Below are 17,766 nucleotides of genomic sequence, written 5' to 3'. Positions count from 1 at the left end.
CACACACACACACACACACACACGGAAGAAACCCTAACACAGACACGATCACAGAAAAAGAGAATCTTGTTATGGTATCTGCTGTTAGAGGACATTCTCTCCCTCAGCCAAAAAAAAACTGAGAGGGGACTCATCTGCAAACACAAATAAACCAAAAAAGCCAAACTCCCCAGGATATCTGCACCACTCCATATATGCATGTTGCAAGCAGCCAGCCTCTCTACCCCATACTGTTCCTTGTTGTGAAATGGACAAGCAAGACAACGGAGGGCCAGAAAACAAAAGATGCATGAAGAGATGGAATGAGTGGCAGGATGGATTGCAAGGTGGTACAAACTATTTACTTCTAACTCTGCTTAACATCTCAAAGCCCAGCAAAAAGGCAGTTCCTTGTTAGTACAAGTTCAACTAAATTGAAGAATGAAAACCCTTTAATAAAAAATAAAAAAAAGGCTTGCTCTGCCTTGGTACAGCAGTCCCTGCTTACCTTCTCAAAAACAGTAAGTCAAGGACTAAAGTGTCTTTTAGCGAGCATTGATCCTGGATCACTGCTTGGAAAAGTTTATACAGCCTGAAAACATTTGTAATAGTTCCAAGCATTTCCAGCCCTGGCAGATCATACAACCTCAAGCACAACCACTGGTCCCTCTTCTAAATGGTAGTGCATTTTTCACTTACCAAGGCCCTGTCTATACTACAGACAAGTCAGGGACCCAGGGGTAATCTTATTTTTTTTGTCAAGGTCCAAATTTCTTGGTCAAAGTATAGTCAAGGTCCAGACTCCAGAGAAAAATACAAAATGCAACAGTAGTGATAAATAGTAAGTAAATAAAAAGATTTCACAGTGTGTTCAAAAGCATCTAGTGGTCCAGACTTGGCCTGCAGTCCATCTATTGACTACTCCTGCAGGGAGCCTAACTACAACAGTTACCTCTTCTAACAGAGAAGAGGTAACCAAGTCCCTATGACTCGGACAAAACCTTGGACTAGGGGTTTCACCCAGTTAGAGTAGTGTAGAACTATATCACCCTGTCACAGACAGATCCCCCCCGCCCCCACTACCTTATAGTTATTCTATGGATGGGGCTTCTGCTCTGCACTTCAAACCAATGTAGTTTTTACCCCCTGGCAAAAAGCCTCATAAGACTATAAATGGGCCTGAACTGAAGGCTGGATCTGGTCACTGATTTGGTTTGGGTCTGTCTCATGTTTGAAGTTCAGAGGAATAACTGGCAATTTCCCAAGAATATACTTAATGTAGCAGTTTTCCTTATTCTAAAGATCACCAGTTATGCACTAGCCCTTGAAGATGGATTTTCTTCACTAAAGATGAAAGTGAAGACCATGTGGAAACTAACTTCTCCCACCTGCCTCCCCCCAGCCCAATTGTTATGGCAGGCTTAGAAAGGAGGCAAGAATTAAGTAATAGCAGCTGAATCAGAGGGTAGAGCTGATTGAAACCTATTAAGATCCTTATTCATATTGTACCAAGACATCAAAATAGGCACATTAGAAATACCAAGGTAAGTGGTCAGCACAAACTTTAATTGGGATGAAACGATACAACAGCAGTAGCATTAGTACCACACCTATAAGTAACCATACTGCTATCTTAACATTAATGGCTCTATTACAGCTGCACACAGTAAACTAACTGCAACTAGTTGTGTTCTGAAAGATTACAAAGGCATCCTAAAATATCCAGATCAAGACTTCCCCTTCAAAAAGTGACGGCTCAAGTTAGAGGCAGTTTTAATGAACAGGAGAAAACAAAACAAAAAGGGAGGAGGAAAATAGTTAAGTGGCTTAGTACGACATACAGGATTACTAGCCTGTTAGTCATATAAATAGCCAAATGACACATGACAGTTCAGCTGCCTGGAAACTTGCACAATCCCAATCTCTGTTCCTGGCTGGGCACGCCTTGGTGCTCTGGACAGCTCTCTTAGGTTCTGGATGCCAGGAAAACAGCGCAGCGAGACCAGCACCAGATGGAAGTCTCATCAGGATCCAAGTTCTTAAAATGTGCCAAGTTTGCCGTGTACCTCACCCAAAAGAGCCTTATGGATCTGAGCGGGCTACAAATGCTGGGAGGCCCTGTAGATTCAGCAAGCCATTCAAGAGGGATTTACATACTGGCTAAAACAAAGCACAGCAGACTTCAGACAATTTACCTGGCACTCGATTTTCCATTACCTCTTGTACACATTCACTAGTTAAGGTGCTTTCATCTGACTCTTTTCCCAGGGAGTCTTCTCCTTGATCCTCTAGTGAAGTCGTAATGCTGAATTTGTGACATTACATCCCATTTCCATGGCAACGGAGATGTCACAAATTCAGGATTAGGATTTCACTACAAGCTCAGGCAGCAGGAGATGGGCTGTGAAGTACAAGCTCTTCAGCAAATGCAAATAGACTGAATAGAGAGCACCTTGCCAAGGAAAAATGCTTTGTGCACAAGTTGCTTCTTTTTAAGTTTGTTCCAGTGAAAAAGTCCCTATTAACCCAACCTACCTGCAAGTCAAGCCGTGTCAATGTTAACTATTAACCCAAACTTCACCACTGTTCAAATACTTGCAGGACAGCCCCACTGAGTAATGCTAGTCACAGTTTAAAATCTTTAGCTGCTAGGAAGAGCTATCAACTGTTAAAGCTCCAAGACGGCCTAAAATATTGAAGACAGATGTTTTAAATGCCACTCAAACCACACACTTCCACTTGGTATTTTAATGTCCTGAGTTGGTGCTTTAAAATGCTGTTTCTCACAACCAGAAGGGCTGTAGTTTAAGGTAAACCTGGATATCAGCACTTTTCTTTTAAAAAAACTGATCTAGAGTTTTAGATGTTGATAATCTAGAAATTTTGCATTTATATGGCTGCTCTGAATTTGGAGGATCCCAAAGCATTTTACAAGGCAAGTTGTTCTGACTCACTACAAGGGTGCCATCTATCCAGTCACCTTCAGTTCTCGTTGGGAGAGGGTTTCCCTTCTACAAGCACTGACTCGGTCCTACCCATTAAGTCAAGATCTGATGAGATCACTGCCCAAAGTCATCAAGTCGTGTCTCTGCTATGCCAAAAAAATGTACTGGGTAGTGAACCAGTCAGGAGTCTGGCATTCCCAGCTTAACTACTGTGCTTGTTTCAAGGAAAACCAATGCAAAGAGCTAATTAAAAGCAAACTATTCTCCTCATGGAAGACTTCAGAAGAGTAAGTCTCTGCCCCAGAATGCTGCTCAAGCAACATGCTCAGCTTGCCCAATTGCTCCCCAGAGTGGGGAATGGCCTCTACATTTGGTAGCAAACCCTCTGGCCCTTTTGGCAGCAGCAGCACCATGTCCTGCCCTCCTCTGGCAACATGCTTGTCTTGGGGTTGGAGAAGACTCCAAGGGAAAACCTGGACATAAGAGCCTGAATTCAGGAGACTCCTGCAAAGGGGACCATGAACATCCTTTTCTCAGGACAGCAAGGCAGCAGCACGTCCAGCCTCCTGTACTTCATTTCACCAGCTTGCCCTTGGTCCTCACTCTCATCTCATGTTGCCAAGGGCAGCAACACTCTAATTGTCTGGGGATCTTCTTGCATCACACTGCATTACCCCAGCATGTTGCAGCCTCTAGTTCAGTTTTGCCTTTCTGCTTGCCATCAGTAAAAAGGAGAAAATTAAGCCTCACAGCACTCCTGAGAGGCAGGGGGGTCAGAGTTTGAAGATACAAGATCTTTGGATGGCAGGTGTTACGGACTGGTTAAGTATTACCACTTGCCTAATAAATGGCTATGAAGAGTGCACATTACCAGTGTCCTAGCTGCCCTCTTGTGGGCCAAGTTCACCTGCCTTAAGTCATTTTCTCCCTCGTGCTGGTATAATTAGGTTCATAAATAGTTCTATCAACTGATGTGCAGCCAGTCTTAAGTATAGAGAGATGTACCTCATCAACACACCTAAACCTCTGACACCCATTCTAAAAAACAGCACAGTAACCTACCAACTCCAGCCCCCCACCCCAGAGGTCCAGCACCACAAGTGATTTTATCCTAATCTACAGGCACTAACGTTCCAGTTAGTTTCATAACTGGAAGACCACTAAGCCGGTTGATGGCTGATCACTGACCTGTACAAATGGAGTTTGTAAAGTCTCAGCTCAATTCATAGATTATAAAGCCATAAGGGACCATAGTGATCACCTAGTCTGACCTCCTAGACAGCACAGCCCACAGGACTTCCCTGATTTAATTGCTGCTTGAACTAAACTATATCTAATTCCCAGATGGCAGAGGTCCAGGCAGGGACGGCAGTCACTGGCAAGGCAGCATAGGTGATGCTTGCACTGCATCTGCATAGACAATGCTTGTTCTGTGGCTAAAGAACATCGGTCTGGAGGGCTGTCACTCCAGCACCTGAGCATGCACAACAAAAACCAAATCCGTTAACCTTTAAGAACTCCTGGCTCTTTCACTTTCAGAGGATGAAGCCCATTTGAGAAGCTGCTCCTCATTCATCACACAAAATACAGCTCAGACTCTTCCTTTAAAAAAGGAACATGCAGGTGGCTAGTCTAGTCAGTCTCAGTTTAATCACATCTCTCTGGCCAAGTCTGGGACAGACTTCACTTCTTCCTGGATGGCAGTACTCCTCTTTGATATCATGCTCATTCATAGGCTGATGCATTCCATAGTTAAGAAGCTTCTTACTGCAATAAAGTTTATTCACAGCAATTCCATTGACTAGAAGAGCTACTATTTGCATTTATATAGAGCTCTTTCCTCAAGAATCCCAGAGCTCTGTACCTCCAAATCAAATCCGCTATTAGCCTCCAAGATGCCAAATCCAAACACATCAAATGACACATTAAATAGATTTAAGAAACAGGCTGTGCATATCAAGTAGTAAATGTTCTTTCACAGCCTGAATGCATAACAGTAAGCAGCCCTAGCTCAATAGGCCAGACCTGTATTTCAGAAAATCCAAAAAACTGTATAGAGCATATGGTTCAACATGTACCATGGAGCAAGGCTGTGTGAAGCTTCGATCAAGGAGACCAGGCAGTGGCAGGGATCAGTAGAGACATGCAAAAAATACATTTGATTACTAGTCCTGAACGTCGTCCTTGGGTGGGCTGGAAGGATAGTCGTCCCCAGCGTAGGGAAGATGTAGAGTCCAGTCTGTGAGTTTGGCAACACAGGAAAGGAGGGGAAGGGACCACTCCCCACCCCAAGGCTAACTGAGGGAGCAGTGCTATAATCTCCAGTCAGAAACCAAACTAATTTCTTGACCAAGAGGGTCGTGGCTGCAGCACAGCATCTCAAAGGCAAGTTGTATTTGAATTCCAGTGGGAACAGATGAATCCATTAAAAAACCTGAACAGGTGCAGAAACCGAACAAGGATTCAGATTCAGAGATTGAGACTGGATTTACATTAGTGAGGTTACATCTAGGAGGAGAAAAATCAGCTGGAGACTAGCAGCTCAGTTCACTGAAGACTAAGGGAGACATTATAGCACACCCTTCACAGAATGAATGCAAGTACATAATGTATAATAAGCCTTTCCAAATCAATTCTGCATATGCATTGAAATTGAACAGTGAATAAAGGTTACACACTTTACAGGACTGTAAGGCATTCAGCTAATCAGAGAGTTAACTGGATGCTATTTCTACACTCTATGTTATGTCTTTTCAGAGGATTGTGGCACAAAACACAAGACTAGTGGTTACTTGAGCCTGGTCCCCAATAACCCCCCCACTTCGGACTAAGGTATGCAAATTCAGCTACGTTAACAACGTAGCTGAATTTGAAGTAACTTAGTCTGAACTTACCGCGGGTCCAGATGCGGCAGGGAGCCTCCCCCGTCGATGCCACGTACTCCTCTCGCCGACATGGAGTACCGGCGTCAACGGCGAGCACTTCCGGGATCGATCCCGGATCAATTTATCGTGTCTAAACCAGATGCGATAAATCAATCCCAGAACATCAATTGCTTGCCGCCGGACCCGGAGGTAAGTGTAGACGTACCCTTGGATTACAAGTAAGCGACTTTTTTTCACTCTCCCGCCTTTCCATTCTGGCAACAGAATGAGACACAGAATGGAAGGGATTTTAAAATCCTACCCTAGAGTTTTTTGGAGGCGGGGTGTGGGTTTTTACTATTTAAGTAGTAGTAACAGGTTAACAAATCCTTGCCAGGTAAATATCAGAAACAAAACAATTACAACAACTGTGTAGCTTTTGTTTAGAGAGACATTATCCAGTAACAGTCATCAGATCTCTGTTTAACAGGGTGTTACCATATGATAGAGTGACCATCATGACACCTATGACATGTTTCTAGTGATTTTACTGAGTGACATCCAATTATCCATATTTAAGAGACCAGGCATGTCTGTCAAATGTTAATACACAAAAAATGGACAGGTCTGCTTTTTATTTTTTTGCAGGTGAATGTATTTTGAGTATTGAATAAATAACCAAATATCTAAGTACAAGCCTTATTTTGCAGGATACATAATTGGTGTTAATTATTTCATAACCTTCTCTTTTTTAAATAATCATTCCTCTACAGTTGGTCTATTTTTCTCTTCTTGGTGAGAGGCTGGCAGTAGACTAGCAGATGAGAGATTAATTTTTCATTTCCTTTTGTAAGATCATTTCTGCCAGGAAACCCGTGGAGAATTACCAAAAGAGCTGTTAAAATCCTACCTAGGTTTTTAATACCATGCCCAACGTCACGGTATCCAAACACCTCACTAAAATTAATAGTGTATCCTCAGCCTAAGTGATGCATGACAAAAACCATACCCTGTTAGCCAGTGATTATTTCTCATAGCTGGGAATGCGGTAGAAGGATTTAAATAATTTGTTTTACTTTTTTAAAGTCATTGATTTAGGTCCCATTGAGGCTTTGTAAAGCTAATTTAAAATGTGCTGTTACAATTTTAGAGGTGCAGCTCATCTCTCTCCGCATCCCCCAAACTCCCCAACCCTAATCATACACTAGTGCTGGGGTAAATCATTTAAATTAAAATAAAGGGAGAATCCCTGAAATTTGTATGTAACCTTGGTCTATTGACTGGCCATTCTGACCCCTCCAAAAGCATCTGGGTGCAGGCCAACATGAGCTACAATCTCTACTCTCCCGCTCATCTGCAGTCATTACAAACCTCCTGTGTGACAGTCTAGGGCTGCTGGATCAGAAACCCAACTAGGAATTTTCAGGCTGTTACTCGCTCACCCCCTGCATTACAGAACATGCCTGCTTCAAATAGTTTCCCTTTTGGCAGCTGGTTAAAAGCCTCCTAGCTGAGTCATTGCAGGGACTAAATCAGGACTTGGGCTGCTGAGTCAGAGGCAAAAAGCAGACAGAAAGGAGAAACAATTACATTAGCAAATTTGATAGCATGGATTTTTTTAGCCCAAACACCCTTTCAAAAGGGCAGCTTTGGAAGAAAGTTTCTATAACTAAAATAGAATATGAAAGCAGTTCTGCTGCTGGGCAGGACAAGGGGGGGGCCAGGGGAAACCACACCTAACACCTACTGTCTCAGACAGCCTAATAACCAGAGAAAGAGACACGTGCCACCACACCCCCACCACAAGAGGCCACATCTTCAGATTTAAGAAACAGAACAGTTGTGTTAAGTTTATTATATGCTATATTTAACTGTAGCATCATCAGCTTAGTTAAATTTTTTAAAAAAGCATTAGATTTCTACAACTGCAGTAGAGAAATTCATTGAATATATGTGATGAATTCCACTGGTATCAATCTAACACATTTGCTGAACAGTACTGACCAGCTTGAAATGGCACCAAATAACTTATTTGACAAATACCAGAAAAATTCGTTGACTAATAACTGCCAAGTACCATTCAATCAACCTCACTTACTATGTTCTTTGTTTTAGTTATATTTTCCTCTCATCTTTCTGAGACTTGTCTGCAAGTTCCAAGGAACCACTCAAAATTTCTGACCTACCTCCCTGTTTCTCAGATCAGAGTTTGCACAGGAGTACTCCTGCTGCATTGTAGCCCTTCCTTGCTCCCATAAAACCCACAGCTGAAAGAAATGCCTGGTCACTGCTGACCTCAGTCTCCTGGTATTTTATTGACTTGACACATTGAAATAGTTTTGTCAGAATGACTAACTTGCAGAGGTCTAACAAAAGCCACCCTGTAGTTTGCATAAATTCCCCTCAGATTTCCCTCGCTACAGACCTGTCAGCGATGGAGTGGGGAAGTGAGCAGTAGACACACTTCATGCTCATGTTTTGCACATCCCTGAACACACAGCATCCTTGACAAGGCAAGTTGTCAGATGTTTGTCAAAAAGTCACACAATCAAAATACACCCCCCCCCCCCCAAACAATACTGTACACATCCATAGCTCTGTCCATCCCAGGGCACTTCAGAGTATAAGGCTACAGCACCACAAACATGGCCACCTCTGGGAAAGAAGGCACTAGTCAAGCTGCCCAGAACACAACAGTGGAACAAGGGACAGTCCCTTCCCTCTGCCTCCTTACAAGTGTGATATTTATATGGCCATCCAGAAAAGACAGGGCCTGATATCATCTAAGAGATCCTAGTCCTGTAAGCTGCACTGAACTCAGTTTATCCATCTGGGAGGAAGCGAGTAGCTTCCTTCTGGCAGCTCAGGACACTGAACAGTCCCAAGAGAAAAAAAAACCTCTTCCTATATTATGAAATCTGAGGAGCCCCAACCACAGCATGGAAAACAACCTGGGTGAACCCATGTGTCTGGTTTTGGAGCATTTCAATCCAACACTTCAAACCTAGTTGAAGTGCAATTAACATGGTTTCCTCTTCAGCAATACCAGATGTTAAGATGTGACAATCTCACAGCAACCAAAAGCCCCCACCTGACCTCTAGCAGACTTGCCTACTAAACCAGTGAGACCAATACTCAAGTTATCAAGAATGATAAAACTTTTCACCAAAAGCAAGGGGGGGGGGGGGGGGGAGGACGCGGCGGCCCGGAACCAGTACCCAGGCCTGGGTGAAAGGAAAAAGATGGCAGAGATGGCCTAGTGCTATGTTCTCACCTTGTCTGGGGAGCAGAAATAGTAATAACAAAGGCACACAAGATAAATCACAGAACACAATTCATACCTACCTCTGACAGATACCTAAGGTCCTTTATATGTTGTCAACATTTGCCTGATTTGTCATGCCAATAAAGTATTACTGAATTGAAACTGTAGCACAAAGGGCAATACTAATAAGCAAGTCAGTGGACTAGACACCTGATTTACAACATCATTCACCTCTAAACGTAGGAACAGCCTCATATTGGCTAGCTATATATCTATATCTATATCTATATCTATATCTATATCTATATCTATATCTATATCTATATCTATATCTATATCTATATCTATATCTATATCTATATCTATATCTATATCTATATCTATATCTATATCTATATCTATATCTATATCTATATCTATATCTATATCTATATCTATATCTATATCTATATCTATATCTATATCTATATCTATATCTATATTAGACACACACACACACAGTTTCATTATAGGGTGGCCAAGGCTTTACAATACAGATTGGCATGTATTTGCCTGCAGACACACAAATCGACTGCACTGCATGTGCATCTCAAGGACAAATCATCAAGCTCTGCAAGCTTCAATGGAAAAAAAGTTTCCTTCCCCATTTCTCTGAAGTTTCTACTTCTGTCTAGAAGTTTGTCTTCCAAGCCCAGTTTCATTTTGCAGAATCCCAAACAGCTGCCTGCAGCAGATAAGGAATCAACATATATTTTCAGCTAACTACACAATTATCTTCAAGGAGGTCAACAGGCCTCATATACTGAACAGGAAACCGATCAATTTTAATAATCACTAGGGTGACAAACTCAGTAGGTTCCTTTCTTTGAAGGGATTGTTTCCAATGAAATGCAGGCCCTTCCACAAACTGTGCTCTGAAGGAATGGCTTAGGTTTAAAAGCCAAGCAAACCTACTGCAGAATACACACCTCCTTCATCCCAAAGGGATGAGCATTTCATGGGTTAGAAGGATGAGCTAATGGTTATTTAATGGTGCTGGAAACCAAGACCGGGGGGAGGGGGGGGAGAGGGAGGGGGGGGGGAGAAAAACAAACAATGAAGTGGATCACCACCATACAATATTTGGACTATTCATGAAAATCTTAAGTGACTGATGTGTCTGCAAGTATGTTAGATCATGGAAACCTGCTTCAGTGTGAGTAGTATGCACTGCTGTTTCATCAGAGACTACTCTGGATTTATACAGCACCTACGAGGTTGCTAGGATTAACTCAATATTCATAAAGAGCTTTGAGATCCTTGAATGGAAAGAGCTATGAATGTGCAATAGTTCTGAATACAATTTTCTACTAAAACTAACATAGTATAAATGAAAGTCTCCAGCCTCTCTAGTGCATTCATCTGCTAATTGGCACTTCCTAGCAGGAAGTTGTTGATCTAGTTTGTGATGAAGGAAATGGCAGAAAACTTGTCACATTCAATTAGAAAACTAAACCATTCAATATTATGGAGATAATGAAACAGCAAGAGGTAACATTTTGGAATTTCATTTTAATCCTTCTCCCCTTTCTTTAAACTTTCTAATATGGTGGCTAGGTTGAAGGATGGAAGAAACACATTCAATTTGAAAACCATAAGTGGAAAATTTTCGTACCTAGCAGAGATTACTGTAACTGAAGTAAGTTAGCAAAAAGATTGTTTCTTTCCATTTACTTTATGCAATTGGAAGCACATTGTATATGGCCTATTTCACTGCTTCTTCTAGAGTCAGTTTCTCCCTTGTTGGAGAGACTAATCTTAATGGGGAATAGAAACAAAAACCCTCGTAAAATTCAGGACACTATTTCAAAGGATGTGCTATTGAAGTGGATTCTGAACAATTCTTTTAAAGAATTTAACTGGATAGTGTCCTTCTGTAGGGGAAAAAAAGTTTAGTTTAGAACAGTCTCTTGCTTTACAAGCTGGCGAAGAGATTCCTCCACAAACAGGTTTACCAGCAGCAGCTACAGATAAGGACCTGTCAACATTTGTCTTAGGAACTCCCTTCTTGAAGAGTTCATAACTAAACCAAGAGACTTTGCAGGATGTTTACAATTGTAGGGGGAAAACTAAGTTGTATTTTAGTTGTCAAAATGCACATGCACAAAGGAGCTGAGTCAGTGTTGCATATAAACCTTAAAAGGACAGCAACAACTTGAAATTAGTTAATTTCAACAATTAGTTAAAAGTGGTTTCTTGTATTGCACCTGCCATTCAGTCCCCCCTACTAATTTGTGCAGTTTTACAGTGACTTTTTCAAGTTGTCTTTGTCCCCTAGTGGAAGACACAAAGGAGTGAAGTTGACTATACTGGAAAGTACTATCAAACGTACAGATTAAACTGAAAATATTCCTTCTGATCTTAGTTACACTATTTTTAAGTGTTACTTATAAACACTAATAGGGAAACAGTTCTCCAAAGAGTAGGACTTGAGAATGTTCTTTTAACTAGGATATTTTCTGTGTTAAATGTTTGACTCTCCAACCTTTACATTTTCTCAAGGTAGGTATTTTAATTGAACAAACATGTTCTTGAATGTTTAACACAAATAAAAACAAATACAGTGAAGGCTGAGAACTGTCTTAACATAGCCTGCCTTAGATCCCATAGCTGTGTGCTTTTCACACAGTACATTCTGTGCTAGTAAAACGCTTATCCACGCAGTTCTTTTGGCTGTCTGGTGCACCAGTCACCATTGGCTCATTCCCTTCTGTTTTAGCTACCAAGAGCTAGTGATGTGACATCATTACTGGAACATGCAGCCAGTCTACTCATGGAGCTGGCTGCGTAAGAGAGGGAAAAGAAAAGATTTTCTTCTAGGGAATCAGCAGTCACTTGTTATATTGGTTTTTCACTAAATTCAATCCTGTTAAGATTGCATTTATTCTCCCCATACCTCCATGTAAAGGTAGCCATCCATTCCTTAGCTGACTGCCAAAAACACTTTCCAGCTTCAGTTCTGCTTGCAAGCCACCCCCAAACAAGATTCTGAAGTTTTCAGCAGCCTTCTCACCTGAGTAAGTGCAGTTCCCCAGCACAGACGGAGTTGAAAATCTACAATGTGTAATATTGCCACAGCTAAAGTCAGCTAGGCCTTTATAGTAAGTGCTTAAACAAGAGGATTAGGCATTCAACTAAGTCAAACAGTTAAACTCAGTGTTTGAAATACTCATGACAATTGCACCATTCCAGATTGCCTTGAAACTCATCTTGCAAGAAGGCTATGAGGTATATAAAATCCCAGCATGCCCATCTTTGCTAACGTGCTCTTTAAGAGTCAGATAGCACATTGTATATTTTTTTCCCCCAATAAGAGATTAGGTGCATGTGAAGCTTACTTGTACAGTATAGAAATTAAAAAACCAAAACCACTATTTTTTAACTGTAGGTAATGGGGATACCAATTCCCCTACCTTTATTACACTAACCATTTTAATGCACATTCAATTATCCCAATACTAAATACATGCTCACTGCATCCAGACCAATATGTACAATCAAGCCAAAGCAGCCACCTAACTACTTAAACTTGCCAACTTTGGGACCCAAACAGTACTGTCTTAGTGCTACTTGGTATGCTAGATAAACAGTCCAATGACATCATTTATGTGCCCAAGTTGCATAGTGAACAAATGAACACTTGCTTCTGAACTCTTCTCTAACACCGCACATATAAGAGTAGTAGAGTAATATTGTATTTGAAAAAACATACATGGCCAAATCATTGGCCTAGTGTTATAGATACATAAAGAGGCAGAGTTAACACCATCTGCAACACCTCAACTTTGACAGTTTCTGACTTTTGAACACTTAAGAACATATGAACAGCCATCCTGGGTCAGACCAGAGGCCCATCTTATCTTCCGAGCAGCTGGTGCCAGAGGCTTCAGAGGGAAGAACAGAGCAGGGAAATTATCGAGTGATCCATCCCACACTGTCCAATCCCAGCATGCCATGCTACCTTAACATTCTATCAGTGTAGGATTTTAATAAATGGTCTTTTTTGAATAATTGTCACAAAACTGTATGTCTCTTTAAAATAAGAGAGTAAGAGACATTAAGGGGAAGGAAAGTGATCTTTGGATTAAACCATTAATTTTAGATTGAGGAGAAAATATATTTTTTTAAAATTCATTGTTCAAGCTATTGGACACTTGTCTGTGATTTTTTTTAAATCTAATATCTAATTCTCTGGTCAGGATTTTACATTCCAAGCTCTATCATGAGTCCTTATAGAATTGCACAGTCTAGAACATCTTTAACCATCACCTTCCCCAGACTTGTGGCCACCTTAAGTAGTATTTTTGTGGTGGGCCACAGAAGAGGTATTTGGAGGTGGAGTAAAAGCTTGTGGCAAGGTCATGGTGTGCTAATCGTATCCTACCACGAAGGACATTGAGCTAGAGCTGGCTTACTAGACAATATCAGCAGTCAACTCCAACAAGACGTGAGTCCTTGCTTTTACAAAAGCATCTTTAGTCTGTTGTATAGTTTGTCCTTTCTTCCCCACTCTCCAATTCAAATCATGCACTGCTAGTTAAAACCCAAGAAAACAGAGTCTCACATTTTTCTGGGTAGGAAGTCTTCATTTCAGGCCCAATGAGAGAAGATAAGAGCTTCTCATGATGCTACTAAAGTAGTCTTTGAAAGGTAATGTTCAGTTGTCATTTGTTTGTAGATGTCAGTTTGCTATAAACCATAATATTTATTACACAGCTTAGGACTAGACAATAGCCCAGCTAGGAGAGTTCTCTCATTCTCTACACATTGCCAGAAGACAGCCTATTCTACTGTAGACAGAAGAGTCAAATCAAGTTTCTGTGAAGTCCACAACAAGCACTTGAACTCTAGGACTACAGTTCCCTAAAGCAAAGATATGGAAGTGCAGATGCCTATAGAACTGAGTAAGTCACTGTACTCGTCTACCACCACCACGGACTACATATTACATTAAAAATAGAGTAATTACAGTTAAATAGGATTTTATTTTAACCTAAGTCAGAATCAGAGCAGCATTTTATTCGGGTGTTTAAAACACAGTCTTAACCATTTTAACAGAGTGATGTTACAACAGTTTGATCTTTGCTACCCATGGAAGACCTAGATATGTTTAACATGACTGCAGCATTATCCTGCAAAACTTTAATTCCTTAACACAGCAAGGGAAACAGGCCCCTAGGAACAGCTCAGTTTTCTCCAGTCATCAGCTTCTTATGTGGCGTCTCCATTATCGGAGGTTTGCAACCACGGCAGTCCATTCTGTACAATCCTCTGCTAATTTAAGCTTCATAGAAGGTGAAGATTAGAATGTAAAGCAGTCCAAGATCCCTAGATACACGTTGATTAATGAGAGACCAGACACTAGACCATATTCATACTGTGGATGAAGATTTGCTAGCAACAGCTGCATTTGAACATTGTTGCTGTTGGAAGGTTTCTGGCATAGTTTCCTTGAAGGCAGAACCGGGCTTCCCCTGCCCCAACCCAAGAACAATAATATAACAGTACTACATAACCAGTACCGAGAGGCAGGAGAGGTCAGCTATATAGTTAAGTTCTCAGAAAAGTAATTCCTCTTCATATTGCTCAGAGAACAATGCTAGAAACCTGTAAGCAACACTCACATTCAAACAGCTGTTGCTAGTTAGCTTGAAACCAAGGACAGGGCACTAACAGGCTAAACATCTGTGCAGAGCTACACAGGCCCCTACTCAGTAGCATGCTTCTCTCAAAAGGATTAAATAGATCTGCAGAACAGAGAAGCATTTTTAAGTCTCATTCCTGGCTACCTCAGGATCTCCCCCCTACTAAGTCACTAGGAAACAGTCCTAGACTGATTGATTCCCCACATACACAGTGAAAGTTTTGCCTCAGAACTGGACTTTGGTAAAAGCACACGCAGAGCTAGGGTGCCTTGGGTTAGGAAGAATTGGTCCACTGACCTTCAGGAAGTGTATAAGGCTCATCTATTCAATGAGAGAGGGGAAGGGATTGGTTAGCAGCATTTTGCAGAAAGTAGCAGATAGTGAGTAGCTTATGTTTTAATCTTCATAACATACGCCCTGAGTATTATTTAGACAGAGGCCACAGTGTGCTAGGTGCTTCCCAGACATGCAGATAGACAATGCCCAGCTCCAAAGAGCTGGTTAGGTAAGCACATTTTATAAGTCAAGAGATAAAGTGATTCCTCCCCACCCTGTGCATTTTATGGCTAGCATACCAGCCTGACAGCCAGGTGAACAGGCCCATGGTTGGCAAACTATCCCATTGCTGCAATGATTTTTGGGGAACAACAAAATTACTGTGGTTGTCGGTTTCCTCTCTTCTAAGTATTGCTGCTAAAGCCCAACCAAATACTCTTTACCATGCAACCTTTGAAGCACAATATAGCACCCTCCTTTCTAGATGAAGAGGGCAGTACCTCTGAAATGCTACCACTTCTGGGGTGGGAGAGGTCAGCCAACAACCTAATTAAAACAAAAGTGAAGGCGGGGGAAATTTTGGCTAGGACACTGGGACAAACCCCCTATTATGCAAAAGGTCAAGGGGGTTTTGTGCATCCCCCCATAGAGCAGGCTGCAGCAACGGGTTATTGCTTCGCATGGTCTCCCAAAAACCTGCACAACCCCTTAAATTGCATCCAAGCCAAGGGCCCTACCTACACCCCATCAGCATGCATGTCCTCATGCCCGCAGGATGCTGCTTCACCATGATGGGGGGGGGGGGCAGCTTTCCCCAAAACACAGAACAGGCAGATATATTGGGGGGGGGGGGAGAAGTGCGAAGCAACCTGCGCTCAGAATGAATAAGCAGAAGCGTCTCTAGAGAGACGGGAGGGCGCTGCCACCAGACCGGCCCCGGAGTCACTCTCTAGCATCGCCATCACCCCGCCCCCCCATCAAAGACTCAGGCCCCGCGGACGCACGACCAGCCACCCCACCGGGGAGTCAGAAACACCGGCCGCCCCGCGACGCCAGGCCCCGCTCGCCTCCCCCCGAGCAGGAACCGCTGCCCGGGAGCGGGGGCTCGGGGCGGGCAGGGGACAGACCCCGCCCCCTAGAGCCAGATACGCCCAGGGGCCTGGGGGGGGCCGGGCACCGGCTAACCCCCGACACTCTCGGGGGGAGGGGCCCGGCGCTCGGACACCAGGGTGATGGGCTCGGGGTCAGAGCCCGGCGAGCGGGCCCCGGAGCGGGCAGGGGCGGCCGGACCCGCCGGGCTGGAGCCTCCCCCTGTGGGGCCCGCCCCCCGCAGGGCGCAGCGGCCTCCTCACCCATCTCCGGCTCCGGCGGCTCGTCTCCAGGCTCCGGCTCGAGCTGCGGCGGCCACAATATGGCGGCCGGGGACGGGGGAGGGGAGGGAGGGAGAGAGGGGAACGGCGGCCGGGAACGGACAAACCTCCCCACAACGCGCCCCGCCCTTTAAAGAGGTAGAGACACGGCCGGGGGGAACGAGGTGCCTCCTCCCGCCCGCGGCCGGCGTCTGCGCTCCTGGGCGCCCTCCTGCGGCTGGGCATGGGAATAAGGCGCCAGGCCGAGCCAGGGCTCCCAGTGCTGCCCAGAGGGGTCAGGCCTGGGCCCATGGGGGGGCTGGTGCTGGGAGCCCAAGGCTGGGGCCCCACAGCGCCCATGGGCTTCTGCTGGAGGTGGCAGGGCCCAGGGTGCCAGCCTGCCCCCCCTGCCCTGTCCCCTGCTCCCGCCGGCCCTGTCCCCTGCTCCCGCCAGCCCTGACCCCTGCTCCTGCCGGCCCTGACCCCTGCCCCGACCCCTGCTCCCGCCAGCCCTGACCCCTGTCCCGACCCCTGCTCCCGCCAGCCCTGACCCCTGCTCCCGCCGGCCCTGACCCCTGTCCCGACCCCTGCTCCCGCCGGCCCTGACCCCTGCTCCTGCAGGCCCTGACCCCTGCCCCGACCCCTGCTCCCGCCAGCCCTGACCCCTGTCCCGACCCCTGCTCCCGCCGGCCCTGACCCCTGTTCCCGCCAGCCCTGCCCCTGTCCCGACCCCTGCTCCCGCCGGCCCTGACCCCTGCTCCCGCCGGCCCTGACCCCTGTCCCGACCCCTGCTCCCGCCGGCCCTGACCCCTGTCCCGACCCCTGTTCCCGCCAACCCTGACCCCTGTCCCGACCCCTGCTCCCGCCGGCCCTGACCCCTGCTCCTGCCGGCCCTGACCCCTGTCCCGACCCCTGCTCCTGCCGGCCCTGACCCCTGCTCCCGCCAGCCCTGACCCCTGTCCCGACCCCTGCTCCCGCCGGCCCTGACCCCTGCTCCTGCCGGCCCTGACCCCTGCCCCGACCCCTGCTCCCGCCAGCCCTGACCCCTGTCCCGACCCCTGCTCCCGCCGGCCCTGACCCCTGCTCCCGCCGGCCCTGACCCCTGTCCCGACCCCTGCTCCCGCCGGCCCTGACCCCTGCTCCTGCCGGCCCTGACCCCTGCCCCGACCCCTGCTCCCGCCGGCCCTGTCCCGACCCCTGCTCCCGCCAGCCCTGACCCCTGTCCCGACCCCTGCTCCCGCCGGCCCTGACCCCTGCTCCTGCCGGCCCTGACCCCTGCCCCGACCCCTGCTCCCGCCGGCCCTGTCCCGACCCCTGCTCCCGCCAGCCCTGACCCCTGTCCCGACCCCTGCTCCCGCCGGCCCTGACCCCTGCTCCTGCCGGCCCTGACCCCTGCCCCGACCC

The 17,766-nt window shown here is 45.4% G+C and overlaps 1 protein-coding gene across 1 annotated transcript in view; it reads right to left on the bottom strand.

The window, feature by feature from the left end:
- KPNA6 (karyopherin subunit alpha 6) overlaps positions 1 to 16,429 on the bottom strand; it is a 34,749-nt gene extending 18,320 nt beyond the window's left edge. Inside the window, exon 1 of the mRNA XM_054012062.1 lies at positions 16,366 to 16,429. Within this exon, the coding sequence (XP_053868037.1) occupies positions 16,366 to 16,369 (4 nt within the window). The 5' untranslated portion in view covers positions 16,370 to 16,429. The remainder of the gene's footprint in view (positions 1 to 16,365) is intronic.
- Positions 16,430 to 17,766: the final 1,337 nt, after the last annotated feature.

Source organism: Malaclemys terrapin, chromosome 22, assembly GCF_027887155.1.
Source record: "Malaclemys terrapin pileata isolate rMalTer1 chromosome 22, rMalTer1.hap1, whole genome shotgun sequence".
Lineage (NCBI taxonomy): Eukaryota > Metazoa > Chordata > Testudines > Emydidae > Malaclemys > Malaclemys terrapin.
Note: the sequence above shows the minus strand (reverse complement) of the source record. Positions and strands in the feature narration are given on the sequence as shown.